General features: G+C 35.3%; 5 protein-coding genes across 8 annotated transcripts in view; 3 read left to right on the top strand and 2 right to left on the bottom strand.

Moving 5' to 3' along the window:
* The first annotated feature begins 365 nt into the window (after nt 1-365).
* On the top strand, nt 366-5,411 carry Ebo (exportin ellipsoid body open). Of its 3 annotated transcripts, none has more exons than XM_076778949.1 (16): nt 366-575; nt 935-1,138; nt 1,294-1,485; nt 1,574-1,733; nt 1,875-2,119; nt 2,199-2,365; nt 2,461-2,767; nt 2,841-2,933; nt 3,004-3,172; nt 3,247-3,385; nt 3,467-3,825; nt 3,983-4,310; nt 4,403-4,600; nt 4,682-4,960; nt 5,036-5,201; nt 5,278-5,411. In XM_076778949.1, exons 1-16 carry the CDS (start codon nt 570-572, stop codon nt 5,353-5,355), a joined length of 3,090 nt encoding a protein of 1,029 aa, XP_076635064.1. In that variant the 5' UTR covers nt 366-569; the 3' UTR covers nt 5,356-5,411. The 3 variants fall into 3 exon arrangements, with proteins under 3 accessions (XP_076635064.1, XP_076635054.1, XP_076635075.1); XM_076778939.1 differs by having other exon boundaries at nt 1,863-2,119; XM_076778960.1 differs by lacking the exons at nt 366-575; nt 935-1,138 and having other exon boundaries at nt 1,389-1,485; nt 1,548-1,733; nt 1,863-2,119.
* A 545-nt stretch (nt 5,412-5,956) lies between these two features.
* Nucleotides 5,957-11,686, top strand: Aldh7a1 (aldehyde dehydrogenase 7 family member A1). Its single transcript, XM_076779423.1, has 9 exons — nt 5,957-6,118; nt 6,261-6,477; nt 6,549-6,736; nt 6,803-7,002; nt 7,087-7,202; nt 10,311-10,439; nt 10,519-10,628; nt 10,738-10,998; nt 11,071-11,686. Exons 1-9 carry the CDS (start codon nt 5,963-5,965, stop codon nt 11,281-11,283), a joined length of 1,590 nt encoding a protein of 529 aa, XP_076635538.1. The 5' UTR covers nt 5,957-5,962; the 3' UTR covers nt 11,284-11,686.
* LOC143348905 (rRNA N(6)-adenosine-methyltransferase METTL5-like) lies at nt 11,319-12,074 on the bottom strand. Its single transcript, XM_076779635.1, has 2 exons — nt 11,708-12,074; nt 11,319-11,614 (listed from the first exon to the last, which is right to left on the bottom strand). Exons 1-2 carry the CDS (start codon nt 12,045-12,047, stop codon nt 11,319-11,321), a joined length of 636 nt encoding a protein of 211 aa, XP_076635750.1. The 5' UTR covers nt 12,048-12,074.
* A 134-nt stretch (nt 12,075-12,208) lies between these two features.
* LOC143348957 (SOSS complex subunit C-like) lies at nt 12,209-13,231 on the bottom strand. Of its 2 annotated transcripts, XM_076779750.1 has the most exons (5): nt 13,214-13,231; nt 12,932-13,145; nt 12,648-12,804; nt 12,455-12,579; nt 12,209-12,367 (listed from the first exon to the last, which is right to left on the bottom strand). In XM_076779750.1, exons 3-5 carry the CDS (start codon nt 12,673-12,675, stop codon nt 12,212-12,214), a joined length of 309 nt encoding a protein of 102 aa, XP_076635865.1. In that variant the 5' UTR covers nt 12,676-12,804; nt 12,932-13,145; nt 13,214-13,231; the 3' UTR covers nt 12,209-12,211. The 2 variants fall into 2 exon arrangements, with proteins under 2 accessions (XP_076635865.1, XP_076635875.1); XM_076779760.1 differs by lacking the exon at nt 13,214-13,231 and having other exon boundaries at nt 12,938-13,140.
* A 2-nt stretch (nt 13,232-13,233) lies between these two features.
* Lis-1 (LisH and WD40 domain-containing Lis-1) overlaps nt 13,234-15,155 on the top strand; it is a 72,237-nt gene continuing 70,315 nt past the window's right edge. The window contains exon 1 of the mRNA XM_076779480.1: nt 13,234-13,379. The gene's annotated coding sequence lies outside the window, so the exon portion shown is untranslated. The remainder of the gene's footprint in view (nt 13,380-15,155) is intronic.

Below are 15,155 nucleotides of genomic sequence, written 5' to 3'. Positions count from 1 at the left end.
ACGACGATCGGTGACAGCCAATCAGCGGATTGCAGCAAGAGTGGAAATATAAACACGCTGTGCTTAGAAGGCAGCCTTCTTCTCGTGGAAGGACGATACGTTTGTCGTTACTAGTATCGTCGTCGATGCACTCAATTATGCCAAATCTGGCTACACTGGCGCCTGTCCCCTGATTGGTTACATTTCTACATGAGATAGAGGCTGAGTCACACTGTCACAGTGACTCCAGTACATACTAGCCATACTAAACAAGACAGAAAAATCGAGAGTGGCTAATTTTGCACTTGGTAGAAAAAGTACGCAGTATTTGTGCGCCTCTGTCTATCCAGTGTAAAATCGGACTCTCGCAGTTTGACTGCCTCTCGTGCAGCATGGCTCGTACTGTGGCATTACAAATGCATACTTGCGGATTCGCATTTATGTGCTGCATGTATACAAATAGATGGACCGAGTATTTTGATTATTTTGTTGCTTTGAACATGACATCTGACAAGTGAAAGTCTAACCTTTTTTGATTTCTAAACTTCTATATTGCATTTTTATCGAAACGCATTTTTTCAACCATAGTTATGATGGTACGTGAAATGATTTCCTTTCATTTCCCATTTCAGTTTAAAGATATTTGTAATGTGTTTTCAAACAAAATTTTAAAACATCGTTTTCCTGGGGGAAAAATATGTACTTTTACGTGAACTATTAATTGTTCCCTTATATTACAATTATCAATGAATATTTTATGTTCAATATTAAATTGTTATACAATTTCCAAAAATTAAATTTAAGATTCAAAAGCAAATGATATACCAACAACCATTTTCATTTAAAATTATCTACAAAATTCACTAGCAATGTATTTGTAGTTCCTCTCATAATCTGTCACATTTTATAACATAATTTAAATTAAAAATATTCAAAGTAAATATCAAACTTATAGGACAATGATGCTGCTGCTCTTCAGAATTTAGAGCACCTTATGACAGAGTTCTTTTCTCCAGAGACAACAAATGAACGAAAACGTATGATTGAACAAAGTTTTCAGGAATTTGCTGGTCAAATTGATTCTTGGCGGCCTTGTTTACATTTTTTATCTTCTACTAATAATCATTATGTTAGTATGTTTGCTCTGTCTACGTTAGAGGTATGTATTTATATTATTCTTTAATTTTGGTTTTTTCTTGTAAATGTTATGTAAATTTATGTTGATAAGAATATTGTATAACATCGTAGAATAGTTTCGCTATATAGCAAAGTAGCTATGCAATGAAATAAGATAAAAAAGAAATGTTATTGTAGACAACAATTGGACGACGATGGCCAATTCTTCCATGGGAGGATAGAGCTCTTACAAGGTCAACCTTATATACATTATCGTTAGAAAGAGGTGTAGCTCCTTTTGTAAGAAACAAAGTAGTCAAACTAGTCGTAGACATTGCAAGGCACGACTGGCCACATTTTTATCCAGATTTTTACTCAAACATTTTACAGGTTTGTAAATATGCTAGCATAAAATTAAAATTTTATATAAACTATCTTTGACTTAAATATAGCTTAATCTTCTTGTGTATACTGAAAGTTATTAAGTCACAAACATACAAGACTGTTGGGTCTCATTTACTTGAGAACAGCTTCAGAGGAATTAGCAACTCCAAGAGAAGATTTACCAATGCAAAGGAAGAATGAATTGTTCAGATTTCTTAGTGCTCAAGTGCCTTTGACTTTGGATACTCTTGCAAGTATGATTTCTTCTATAAGAATTAAAAATTCAATTAAAAATGACTTCAATTGAACTTAGATTTTAAATCACGGTTCTATCATATTATTTTCAAATTTAACAAAATTCAATATTATTTACTCGAATTTAGTATTTTTAAAAGAGACAACAAAATTACAAAGTCGCTCTGGAACGGTTACTCCACCTCCTTCACCCACCAGTGGGCAAACTGTAGCACCTGCACGAGCTATTTTAGACGTGGAAGGACTAGCCATAGGAACTAGCGAAGTGTGCATAGCGACGCTGGATGTATTGGCACATCTGTTCAGTTGGATCGAATTGTCAGAGCATATTTCGACGAATTTACTGAACGCCATTTTTACCTGTGCAAGGTATCATGATGCAATGGTAGGATTTACGTTAATGATTACAAAACATTGTAATACAGTCGGTACAAATTATATCTAATTGTACATTTTATTAATAGAATGGTAAACAAATAGAAATGGCTGTACAAGCCGTGACTACAATAAACGAACTTTTATATCGACCATTGTGCTCCCCTGATGTAACTGATAGATTGTTGGTAGAAATATTTCAGAATGGAATTACATTATTTCAGTTTATGGAACGTTTAGATTCTGTAGATGATAGGTATCCACTAATCTGTTTAAATATTTTCATATCAAACCTTAAGTATTCTTATATTGAAGCGTAATATTTCTAAATTAAACAAACTTTATTTCTAGTTATATGGAGAAATTAACGGAATTCTTACAATTATTTGTAACGAATCACCTGAAGAGAGTTGAATCATGTCCCAAATTTCCAGTGAATACATTGTTAGAAGTCTTGTGTCATCACACTTTTCAACAGTGCTCAACGGTGAACGGATATTTAAGATGCTTAGACGTTTGGACCACTCTCTTAGAAAGCACACAATCTCAGTATTCGCCAGTAGCGTTAGCTCTTGCTGAACGAGTATTGCAGAAGATGAGTTTCAAGCTCAACACCCGAGCATTGAAAGATCTTGATACGGAAAGTTTAGATGAAAATGTGAGAAAATCCACGAAATTTGATCGTAGTTGTCTCTTTTTTACAATACAGTTATTCTAATAATTTATTACAGGAGGAAACAGAATGGCAGCATTTCTTAAGATGCAACATAGAATGTTTAGCAAAGGTGGCAGATATTTCTCCAATTCCAGTTTTCACACTATTGGTAAAATTGTATATAATTGTGGATGTTATTTAAATTAATTTGTAGTTAATGCTTGTGTCGACTTTTTCAGTTCCGTTCTTGGAGAGAAGGATTAATAATATTTGGAGAATTAGGTGCTGCTATTGCTAATAATCAAGTCATTTTATTAAACGAATCTGAGGCTTCTAACGTACATGCACATTTGCGAGATTTAGCTTCCACTACTCAAGCGTTAGCTAGGCTATACTCACTTTTTCTCGGTAAATTAATTTTTTTCCTACGAATATTATGATGATTATATTTTTTGAAAACAAATTCTTCCTTATGGAAACAGGGGATGAACAGAATATTAATCAATCGTTAGCAGAAGAAGTAGTATCTCAAACGTTGGATGCATGTAAATTTGCCAATACTAACCACTTATACAAAGCATCGCTGCAACCAGCTGCAATTGTAATTGATCTCATAGAAGTGTGAGTAACGTTTAAAAAATAGAGCGTTTAAGTACTCTAAGTGAAATGAGTTTTATATTTATGATTTATGTTTTTCGGTAGACATTCACAATTATTAGCATCGCTCCAAGCTTGGTGTCATTGGATAGCCAATAGGCCAGAGAAAACTAAAGAATCACTATGTCAACGTTGTATCGATTCATGTATTTTGGCATTAGATTACACAACATTCTGTGATAATCCTCCACCAGCAAGTCTAACCCATTCTGCCACACATCTGTTTCAAAGTATTACTGCTATATTAAAACCAATTTTATGGGACGAACCTACGTTTAGAAACTTAATTTCTATGATATCATATCCATTTATGAAACCTGATACAATTAAGGTGTTGCGCAGGGCATTGGTGAATGCAATTATTCTACCACATGGTGATGGAATTATCAGAGAAAGACTATTAGGTAAATATACACGCATAAAAAGAAAAGCGGAAGGCGCGAGACTTTCGATTTCAATAAAATGACATTGGTAATGCCGCATTTTAGCAATTCGGAGTTACCAATTTCATTTTATCAATCAGAAAATTTCATTAACATTTCACGATTCTAATTCAAATAGGTACCATGATATCAACATTATCTGCATCTCTGGGTTCAGAGGGACAACCCGTACCTTCAGAAGCCGCAATTTCAATAACAGTAGTGCCATTAACTCAGTTACTAGAAGACTGTTCTTCGTCATCCACAACGATAAAAAGGATGTTGCACTCGTGTTTGGGATCAACGATAAATCGAATATTAGAACTGTTGCCATATATGATAAGGTGTCAGAGCATATGTGAAATTTTACTTAGTTTTCTACATTCAGTATTTTTAGTATTACAACAGCAATTAGGCCCGGAGTTTACCCAGAATGCGGTTCAAGGAATGTTGCATATTTATACTAAGTGCGTAATTTAATTTTTGTCATCGGAATTTTTTATTTTTAATTTTAACAAGAAAAAGTACAAAAAAAATATCTTGTTCGATATGCTTGCAGGGAAAATATATCTGTGGGACCTGCGTTAGATCAATTGTTAGAAATTTTAATATTGGTTGTGTCTGCGCCTAGCAGTGCATTTAAAACATTTGTCCCTTCCGTGACCAATTTATGTTTAGGTCAAGTCTGGCCGGCTATCGGAAATAATCTTAGCGTGCATCCGGACACCACACTTGTTTTATTAAAACTTTTTCATAGGTAATTAACGAATTATCTAACGTTCCCACTTTGTATCTCATATAATAAGAGAACCATAATTAATGTAAAATTTTTGTTTAGTATTCTCATGCATCGATGGCAATATTTTTATAATACTTCCGTGTTACGTACTCTTGGTCATACAGACGAAGATGAATCTGTCGAACATAAGGAAGAACTGGTCGCAATTTTAGAAGCTTTTGGCCAGGCACTTCTTCAACCAGATGTGAATATATTCCGGCAAAGTTTGCAGAGTCTTGAACAGTTGAACGTACGATGGCGACTTTATCAACGATCAGTGTTCAAGGTTCATTTGCTCGAGAGATTTCTAATGGCATTATTCACCGTTCTGTTTCAACAGTGAGTCTAACAAAATATTTCGATCATTATTTATCGCTTTAAACGATGAAATACATTAATAATATCCATTTTCAGATCCCATAATTTATTGGCAGATGAAATAGCAACAGCCGTTCATAGTTTAGCTTCTGTTAATATAGCATGGTTTTTCGGCCATTTTCTACCAACGTTTTTAGCAAGCTGCGAAGGAGTGGATGACATGCAAAAAGCAACATTGTTAGGAAACTTTGATAAGTCTACGGTGAGTTGAATTTAAAAACATAATTGATTCATTTAATGTTTTGCGATACTTTATCACTCTGATTGAATATGAATAGGACCAACCAACATTAACGAGGTCAGTGCTTCAACTTATTTCCGATCTGAGATGTTATCAATTTTGTCGACCCGGCTGAAGCATTTACATTTTAACGAAAAAGTGGATTACAATGATACTGCTGAATCAAATTTCAACATTGAAATTAAAAGGAAGCAGCATTTACAATGAATCTCCATTTTTTGTGCCTCGAGATGAATACCAAAATTTCGAATTATAAAATGGAAAAGGACAAAATGTTTTCTAAATTAATTAATGTGTGTACACCACTGCCGTATCGCATTGTGATGTCGTTAACGTTATTGTTACGGAATAAAACGCGTTTTTGAATACTTTTCATTGTATATACATATATATATATATATATTTCCTAGTTCAATTTGTTCTATACAAATTTTTCTTAAACATGTTTCCACCGTCGGAAAAATGCATATGAATTTTTTTTATATAAGTTTTAAATATCAGGATAGATTGTCACCGAAATAATATTGTAATTCGTACTGTATAATGTGAACTGTGGAATCAATTCCGATTAACCACAGACTTGACTTAAGATATTTGTTGTTTTATTTTTATCATATCTCTCCTCCTTTTCTTGATAAGCAAAATCGCTCTGAATTGAGATAACCCTCGATCTTCGTGCATTATATTGTAAAATTGTATAAGATAGTGACAGACAATTGGCAATGTTTCGTTTATTGTCTAGGAATACTACTTACGTTTCTGAGTTACAGATGGTAAGGTATTTGGTGACTGATACAAAATATGGATTCTTGAAACAATTAGGTCTAACAACAGAGAACCCAGGTCTTTATGATGGACAATGGGGAGGATCTGGCAAGGTATTTTGTATAGATAAAATCAAGTTTACAGCTAATAAATGCGTTTTAAATGGATCTGTATCTGAATAAAATTCTTAACTAAAAGTAGTTTTCGAAAACATTGGGAAACATTTATTTTATTAAACTTCATGTTGCAAAATAGGTTATAGAATCTATTTCGCCATCAACTGGTGAACTAATAGCGAAAGTTCGAACGTCAACTGCACAAGAAGTAAGTAATGCTATTACAGAAACACGCAAAGCATGGCCATGGTGGGCATCACTGCCAGCACCTGCGAGAGGAGAAATAGTACGGCAAATTGGGGAAGAATTACGAAATAATCTAAAGCCACTAGGACAATTAGTGTCTTTAGAAATGGGTAAATTTTGTTAATTAAAAATTTGAATTCTTTCATAAATTTGTATCAATTTCAATTGTATGATTTGTTAGGGAAAATATTGCCAGAAGGTATTGGAGAAGTTCAGGAGTTTATTGACATATGTGATTATGCTGTTGGTTTATCTAGAATGCTACCTGGCAGTATATTTCCTTCAGAAAGAAAAGATCATGCTCTTTTAGAAAAATGGAATCCCCTTGGTGTTGTTGGTGTTATTTCTGCATTTAATTTTCCTGTCGCGGTAAGTATAACTTTAAGTATTAAAAAAACAAAGAACGAAGCATAATAAACAGAAATATTATCTCAGGTGTATGGTTGGAATAGTGCAATAGCGATGATTTGTGGGAATACGATAGTTTGGAAAGGAGCACTTACCACCCCTTTAGTATCTATTGCAACTACTAAAATTATCGCAGGTGTATTAGAGCGAAATGGCATTCCAGGTTCTGTTGCATCTTTAGTAACAGGTGGCCCAGATGTTGGTGAAACTATTGTCAATGATAAACGGTAAGTCTAGAAATATTTAATTCTGTAAATTCAATTGTATTATACACAATATATTATTCTCCATCTACTATTTCTATTTTTAAGTGTTCCTCTGGTTTCATTTACTGGGAGTACTAACATTGGAAGAAAAGTGGCTCTTAAGGTTCAAGAACGTTTTGGAAAATTTCTGCTAGAGTTAGGAGGCAATAATGCATTAATAGGTAAGTTAAGAGATTATAATATTTATACAGGGTTTCCGAATGATTCCTTATGGAAAAATAAGAGAAATAAAAAGAATAAAATTTTTTTATTTCTGATTAGTTTTTGAAATAATTAAGTTTGAAAATTCACTCTGTATTTTATGCACTGACAGCTGAAATACGATTCGCCTTGCGACGTATTGTGCTTACCATGTTTATAAACAATGTTCTACAACTTTTGATATGCTACCGTGATCATTGATAATTTACTCGAATCGAGAATACGATGATATGATCCAAGCTTTGGGAATCTGTAACGGAAGTTTACTTGCTACTTCCGTTACTACAAAGAACGATATCCGAATTGTAGAATTCCCGATCGGAAAACGATATAAAGTATTGGGTTGCTCGGAAAGTAGTTTCGTTTTCTAACCAATATAGACGTTAATTGTATTTTTAACCAGTCAACTTTATTCTAAACCGTATTTTTATTATATATTTTCACAGCTGACACTTCAAAGCTTGTTTGTAAAAAATTTTGTTTGTTTCTGTGCAATTGTGTTCCGTTGGTTTCCCGTAAAATATGGAAAATCAGAAACTGTATTTTCGGCATATTTTGCTTTTTTATTATCGAAAAGGCTAAAAGAATACTGTTCAAGTAAGAATAAAATTATGTGACGTGTATAGAGAAGATGTTTTAACAGAATAGCAGTGTCAAAACTCGTTCGTAAAATTTCGTTTCTACAATTTTGATATCAAAGGTGGCCCACGTTCTGGAAGGTCAGTTAAAGCCAACGTATGCGAAATGAAGGAACCATACAAACCCCCAAAACAAACGTGACTCTTGCGAATGCTTTCAAAGACTGTTGAGAGCTCTTCTTGCACGTCTGCTGATATGCAAGGCGTTGGTTTGTGTAGTGGACTGTATTTCTGTGGCGTGGACCCTCTTTCGTTCGTACGACGATACGTAATGGTGTTCGATGTTTTGGTCTGATTTGTACACTAAATGTCGCGCCTTATATCCTAATGCAAGAAGCCAGCTGCATCCAATCAGAACCTTTTTCGTTCAGGATTGGTGCGCTGGTACTTCTTGCATTTCGCGTTCGCGAGGGTGGACTGCACGTCCCAGGTATTGGGAAAAACCCTGGCCTAACGGTCAGGACCATGTCGCGAGGTTGCTGGAGCGGGTCCTTTATAACGGTTATTTAGTTTACATTGACACTAAAACCATTTAGCGTCAATGTAAACACCGAATTGCTGTTGTAAGCGGAACGGCATGTTTCGCGACGCAACAAAGACCAAAAAAGTAACCTAGAACACAGAGTTGATTTTTTACAACTAGATAAAAAATACCCGAACTATATAAAGCTATACACCGATGCATCCAAGATCGACCAGGGTGTAGGAATTGCCATTATATGCGACAACATGATCAAAAAACTTTGCCTTCCTAATGCTTCATCCATTTTCTCAGTTGAAGCATATGCAGTCCTTAAAGCATTACACTACATACAAAGTCAGAATCTCTAACACGCTGTCATCTATACTGACTCTATAAGTGTAATTCATGCAATAGGAAACACCGGCAATAAAAACAAACATGATACCATATTGAATATCCAAGAGATATACACGGACTTTACCAACAATGGCAAACAAATAATCCTAGTATGGGTCCTCTACCACCAAGGGATAATAGGTAATGAAAAAGCTGACACTGCTGACCAACCAAGTGCTGTATGAATGCAAGAGATTCCAGACCTCAAGACAAAAGTACAAAATAGAAAAACCAACAGCCTTGACAGCTTCAGAATGCACAGATGCTACCCTGAAGTATCTAAAATAAACTAACATGTACAAAGAAATCTAACCACTTCTAAAAGAGCACGCTAGAACTAACATCGCTAATAACCTTAAAGATGCGACGTTAAAAGTTAATATAAAAAAAAATATTTATATATTATAAGGAAATTGTTCCTTTTCACGAAGGAGAAAAACGAAATTACTTTCCGAACAACCCAATAGAAAGAAATCTTTTGTAAAATGGTTATTTCCAACCTTAACGACCACTATGAGATTGTAGAAGTATTCGTCAGCAAAAGCGAGGCAATCAATTTCAGCAATTCTATAATTAATATTAAATGATGAAGTTAATCCATTTTTAATTTTTTTTGAATACAGTAACTCGTAAATATTTTGTAAACATCGTTTACAAACACGGTAGACACTATACGTTATAGGGCGAATTGTATCTCGGCCGTTAGTGCGTGTAACACGGAGTGAATTTTCAAACTTGATTATTTCGAAAACTAAGTCGAAATAAAAAAAATTTTATTCTTTTTATTTCTCTTATTTTTCCGTAAGGAATCACCTCCTGTTCGCTTATATATGTTATTCGGGAATACCCTGTATATTTGTATTAAATTTATTAACTCTTTGGAGCACACTGGGATTAAAAGTGTCCCACCTTTCTGATGCACCGTAATGCATGGTGGGACATTTTTAGTTCCACCTCGAAATATTGCAATAGTTGCATGCGCATAGGTTTATATTTCGTCTTATTTACGTAATGTAGTTGGTAATATCTTCAACAAATGTTACAAATGTATTCACTTGTGTTGGCAACATTCAACATGCCAATGTTCATCAATTGTTGCAAGCGGAAGGTTTATTGCGACAAATTTAATTAAACTATTACTATTTTTTTATGTTTTTACATTATGTGATACCTTTATTAATAAAAATATACCAATTTTGTTTAATTTAAAATGCAATAAAATTTCTATGCAACATGGGCCTATTTTATTATCTGAAATCCTGTGCCGCAAAGAGTTAACATGTTCACTGCCGGCGATTTTCATCAGAGTCGGTCGGCAGCGATTAGGATGAATTACTTTAAAAATTTCGCAAAATATTATGAATAAAATGTATTAATTATCCTAGTAGTACAAATAAATGACATTAAAAAATATACGAATAGTGATTGAACAGTATGAATGTAAAAGTGGCTCTGATCAGAATCGATGACACGCAGCATTTATCAGCATTTCATATGCCGGTAGTGAATGTATTAATAGAACTAGAATATAAGCCTACATAGAATACTATTTGGAATGTATTTGTTAATAGTTGCCCAAGATGCAGATTTGGAAATGGCAGTGAGGGCAGCAGTGTTCTCTGGTGTGGGAACAGCAGGACAAAGGTGTACTACTACTCGTAGATTAATTCTTCACAGTGAAATAAAAAATGAATTTTTAGGTACTACTTTAAGTTTCATTTTTAAAATGGAGCAATAATATAAAAATTATCGAATTATCAAAATTGCAAATTTTTTTAGGAAAATTGAAGAAAGCATACAAGAGTATTTTGGAGCGAATAGGAGATCCTTTAGAGAATAATACTTTGTACGGACCACTGCATAATCAACACGCAGTAGACGAATACAAGGCAAGAATATTTTACGCAATATTCTAAATTATATAACATATGTAATAAATAATATCCTATGTACGGTCCCAAAAAGTGTAGTAGTGCAAAGATTGACGATTTTTTATAGAAAGCTATCAACGATGTGTTAAATAGTGGCGGTAAAATTGAATTTGGTGGAAAGGAAATAGACAGGCCTGGCTTTTACGTCGAACCAACAATCGTTTCCGGTTTATCGCCTGATGCAGAGGTGGTTCAAAAAGAGACTTTTGCACCGATTGTGTACATTTTTGAAGTAAATTCTATAGAAAATGCTATTGCTCTTAATAATGGTGTAGAACAAGGATTAAGTAGTTCTCTGTTTACTAAAAATATCGGAAATGTATTTCAGGTAAGCGCGTAATTGCATCACTATATATTTGTGTTATATTATTGTTACTAAAGATATAATATTGTCTTACAGTGGATTGGTCCCCAAGGCTCCGATTGTGGAATAGTAAATGTTAATATTGGAACTAGTGGTGCAGAGATAGGTGGTGCGTTTGGAGGGGAAAAAGCTACGGGTGGTGGTCGCGAAAGTGGAAGTGATGCATGGAAACATTACATGCGACGATCTACTATTACGATTAATCATGGAAATGAAATGCCATTGGCTCAGGGCATCAAGTTCGAATAGTTAGATAAATATACAATAAATCTAGTGAAAATATTTCAATGATTTAATTCAAATCGTATAAAATCCACGCGAACGTCTACAGAGGCTCTTTTATGAAATTTGTATGCTTTTGGTAGATCATATCTCAATTCTGCGATAACTTTCCCTTTGGCTCCGAATTGTGCAGCTTTTTGGAGAATGTAATTACGCGTACTTGTTTTGTGCAAAGAATACACAGTATTTGATGCAAGTTTAGTTGCTATCTTTAAAAATTTTGTATCTGTACCTGCGTTGTGCTTTGTTCCAAAAGGTGGATTCATTATCACTGTATCAAAGTATTTTTCAAATCGTCCTGCAATATAATTGTAAACAGGATGTAATTTTTTTAACAAATAAATTTTATACATTCCTATATATATACATATATACATATATACGTGTATACCTGGTAGATACTGAAGTACATCACATTGTACAGCCTCCACAAATAGTTCTATATCACTACAATTTTTACTATGAATTTGTAGTGCATCAGAGTCTATTTCAAAGCCAATTACATGATTTGCTCCAAGCATTTGTGCTCCGAGTGACAAGATACCACACCCACAACCTAAATCGGCTACTGTACGTCGTTCTATGTCATCAAATTGGGATTGGGCACTATACAACATATGCGACGCAATATGTGCACTAGTACAGTACTGTTCAAGTAATATTTTTGGCTTATCAAATCCATCCAATTGTTGTAGATATTCTTCTAATTCACGAAGCTGCATGCTAGCCATATTTTTATATTTTGTTATTTGCACTCTGTACCGTCCTTTAGTTTTATAGGAGATATACTCCAAAAACTATTTAACTCTTAGAGTTGTTTAGTCACACTTATTTATATGTACAGTCTTTGACACCATTTATTATTTACAATTTCAACATATGTCAATTAACTCTTTTATTTAGCATCAAACCTGGGTAGAACAGGTAAAATTAAATTGCCAAAAGAAGAGTCTTGTGTCACAAAGTACCCTGATGAGGCTGCATGCGCATTATGCAAGGCAGCTCTTTGCGATGCACTCATTGTAACACCATCAGTAGGTTGCGCAGAAGGCTAATGAGATGTATATATCAGAAGTAAATATATGATGATACGTCTTGAAACTTAAATAAATTTTTAAAATATGAAGGATGTGTTTACCAAATTAGAAGGGGAACCTGTTGATGTAACAGCTAATGAAGTGTTCAATGTCGGTGCCACACCTTGTTTTAATAACATTTGCTTCTTCAGTTGCAATTCTTCTAAGATTTTTCTGTTTTGTAATTCTATAACCAATCTAAGTAAAGACTTCGCTTTATGTTCAGAAAAATCATAAAATTATGAATGATAATACCTCTTGAATTCGATTGTGAGAAAGCCATCAAAAAGTTAGATTCCTGGTTTCAAAATAGGGGAATGTTTTATAACGTCTCCAATTTATGGAACAAAAGGTCAGGCGTGTAATCGGAAATAGGTTACACTATCGGTTGCTTATAACGTACTTTTTAATCCTAATTTTAAAAAAAGTACAAATAATATATAGTTAATGTAAACATTTAGATCGTAAATAGACCGTTGATTTCGAAAAGGATATTACTGTTTCGACAATGTTTACATTTTGGAATAATTGTTTGTTACCTTAACCTCTTTAAATTAAGAAACTCTGAAAAAGTCACTTTGTTCGTTTAATATTAGTGTCATATGTGTATTTCCATTTAGACAGAATCTTATCAGTTTCTACGATATCAGTGTTCATTCCAGTTCATTGAATAACCCTCAAATATTATTGCGTTATTTAAGGATTCCCTAATTTATTTTCCAAAAAGTGTAAATGGAATTAATGAAAAATTCCCTAGAAAGAATCGTATGGTTAAAACACACAGTTCCTAGGGCACCGAGAGAGATTTGTGACATCGATACTTGACGCATGCGTCGGGATCGAAGATTCTCGCAGGCGCCACCTTGCGAGACAGTCCTATCGTAGAAGTTATCTCGAGTAGTTCTTCGGTGGTTGTGTTCGTCCGGTTTTCTCGTGATTTTTTCCGATCTCGAAGGATCCCGGTTACTGCTACTCCGACAAAAAGACGTGAGTATCGAACACTCAGTCTGCGAAGTTTGTTTTTAACGTTGCATTTGCGAGCGGGCTGGTCGGGCTAGCTGTAAAATTACAGCAACCAGACGTGACAGGTTCCAGCAAAATGGCCGTACACGATTTACAACAAACGGTTGTTCCGCGTTCATCCGATGATTTCATACCAGTGCATTCTGACCGACATGACACTGCTTGACATCGTACACTCGATCAAAAACCGATTAAGACGCTGATAAGCGATTCCTGGTCAGTCATCGAGCTGTGTTCCACACATATTCTACGTACATGTTGCACGTCACTTCGAATTGATTTTTTCGCGAGTGACCGCTTGCGTGGTGCGGTGGTACAACGGCTTTGCCGCAACTGTCGAGGAACCGAACTTAAACCTTTGTACTGAATTTCGTTGTTTCTCAGTTTTACGCATTATCTTATCTGTCAGATCTCGGACAATGAGAGGTAATTCGATTGCACTTTTTGACAGACGGTGTCTGCGCGAGTTGCTGTCGAGTCAGCGATCAGCTGTCGAGTCTGTCAGCGACTCGAATTCCCGACGTTTCTGCATGGAACGTAAATGCATCGATACAAATGAACGGTTATCTTCTCGTTGTTAGATTCCCATTTTTCAAACTTCTAACAAATTTTCTTGAAAACTGACATTGCTGCCAAACGAGTTTTGCTTTGTCTCTGTCGAACGCGCGAACAGAGAAGCCTCGATGTATTTAACGTTGCAGAGGTTGCCAACGATCTCGAGAAACTCCTCGTGCTAACTCATAAGGAGATTAGTCGAGAAGAGCGAAGCCACAGGTAGATCGCGAGGTCGAAAAGGCCAAGAGTCGCTCACCCGTGCAGACGATCCTGGAAATAGCCATGGCAAAAAGTCATAGATGATTAATATCGCATATAAATGGACCTTGGTAGGATCGCGTATTAGGAAGCAAGTGTAGTGTGGTAGTGTAAATGTTTCTATTCGGAGTAATATATGTGTTTCTCTGACGAACTGCAAATTTATTTTTCGATAACGATTAGGACGACTTCAATGATTGTTTAAAATATTTTCGTACACGAGTATCCGTCCTATTAAAAATGTAGGAATTTTATTTTTAAACCGGTTCGTAATGCACCACGCGACCTCCAAGAGTGGGGCGCATCTAGCCCAAGTTTTGTCAACAAAAAAAAAACGCAGTTCAAGTGCGACACGAGTGCAATAAAGTTTCGTGGGAGATTCGGATAATCTTGTGCTCGATGTTCATAGTGTCTATTAATGGGATTGAATGTAAAGAATTGAAGGAGTCTGGCATGAATATTTGAATGCACTGCAAGGTGAAACATACACAGTACCGAGGGTGGGCGGACAGCCGGTTTATCGATTACGGCGCATCGCGCCGATAAGCATCGTCATAAAGCGTCGCGACGACGCAGCACGCTTTTGCGATTGTCAAGGTCTTACCTCATAGCGTATTTCTTCTTCCGATGCATTGCTTTTCCTATCAGAGCCATCGAATTATCGTTTTCGGACATTTTCACTGTCTGGCGGACTCGAACGTTACCGGGGAAAGATGGCTGCCCGTGATTCGTTGTTTCTAATTGGCTGATTTCGACTCGCTTTCGCCAATCGCAGCAGACATGTCTCACTGTCGTTCAAAGATCACTGACCAATCGCGTTCTCATTTATTTGATCGAAGCCCGCGTTTTTTGCCAAATGTTATGTCATACTAGGTATTGCATCCGTGAGGAGCGTTTCACAGCGGCAGAGAAATGCAATCGATATTT

Source organism: Colletes latitarsis, chromosome 2 (assembly GCF_051014445.1).
Source record: "Colletes latitarsis isolate SP2378_abdomen chromosome 2, iyColLati1, whole genome shotgun sequence".
Classification (NCBI taxonomy): domain Eukaryota; kingdom Metazoa; phylum Arthropoda; class Insecta; order Hymenoptera; family Colletidae; genus Colletes; species Colletes latitarsis.
The sequence above is the reverse complement of the archived record's forward strand: the minus strand, read 5'-3'. Positions and strand labels throughout refer to the sequence as shown.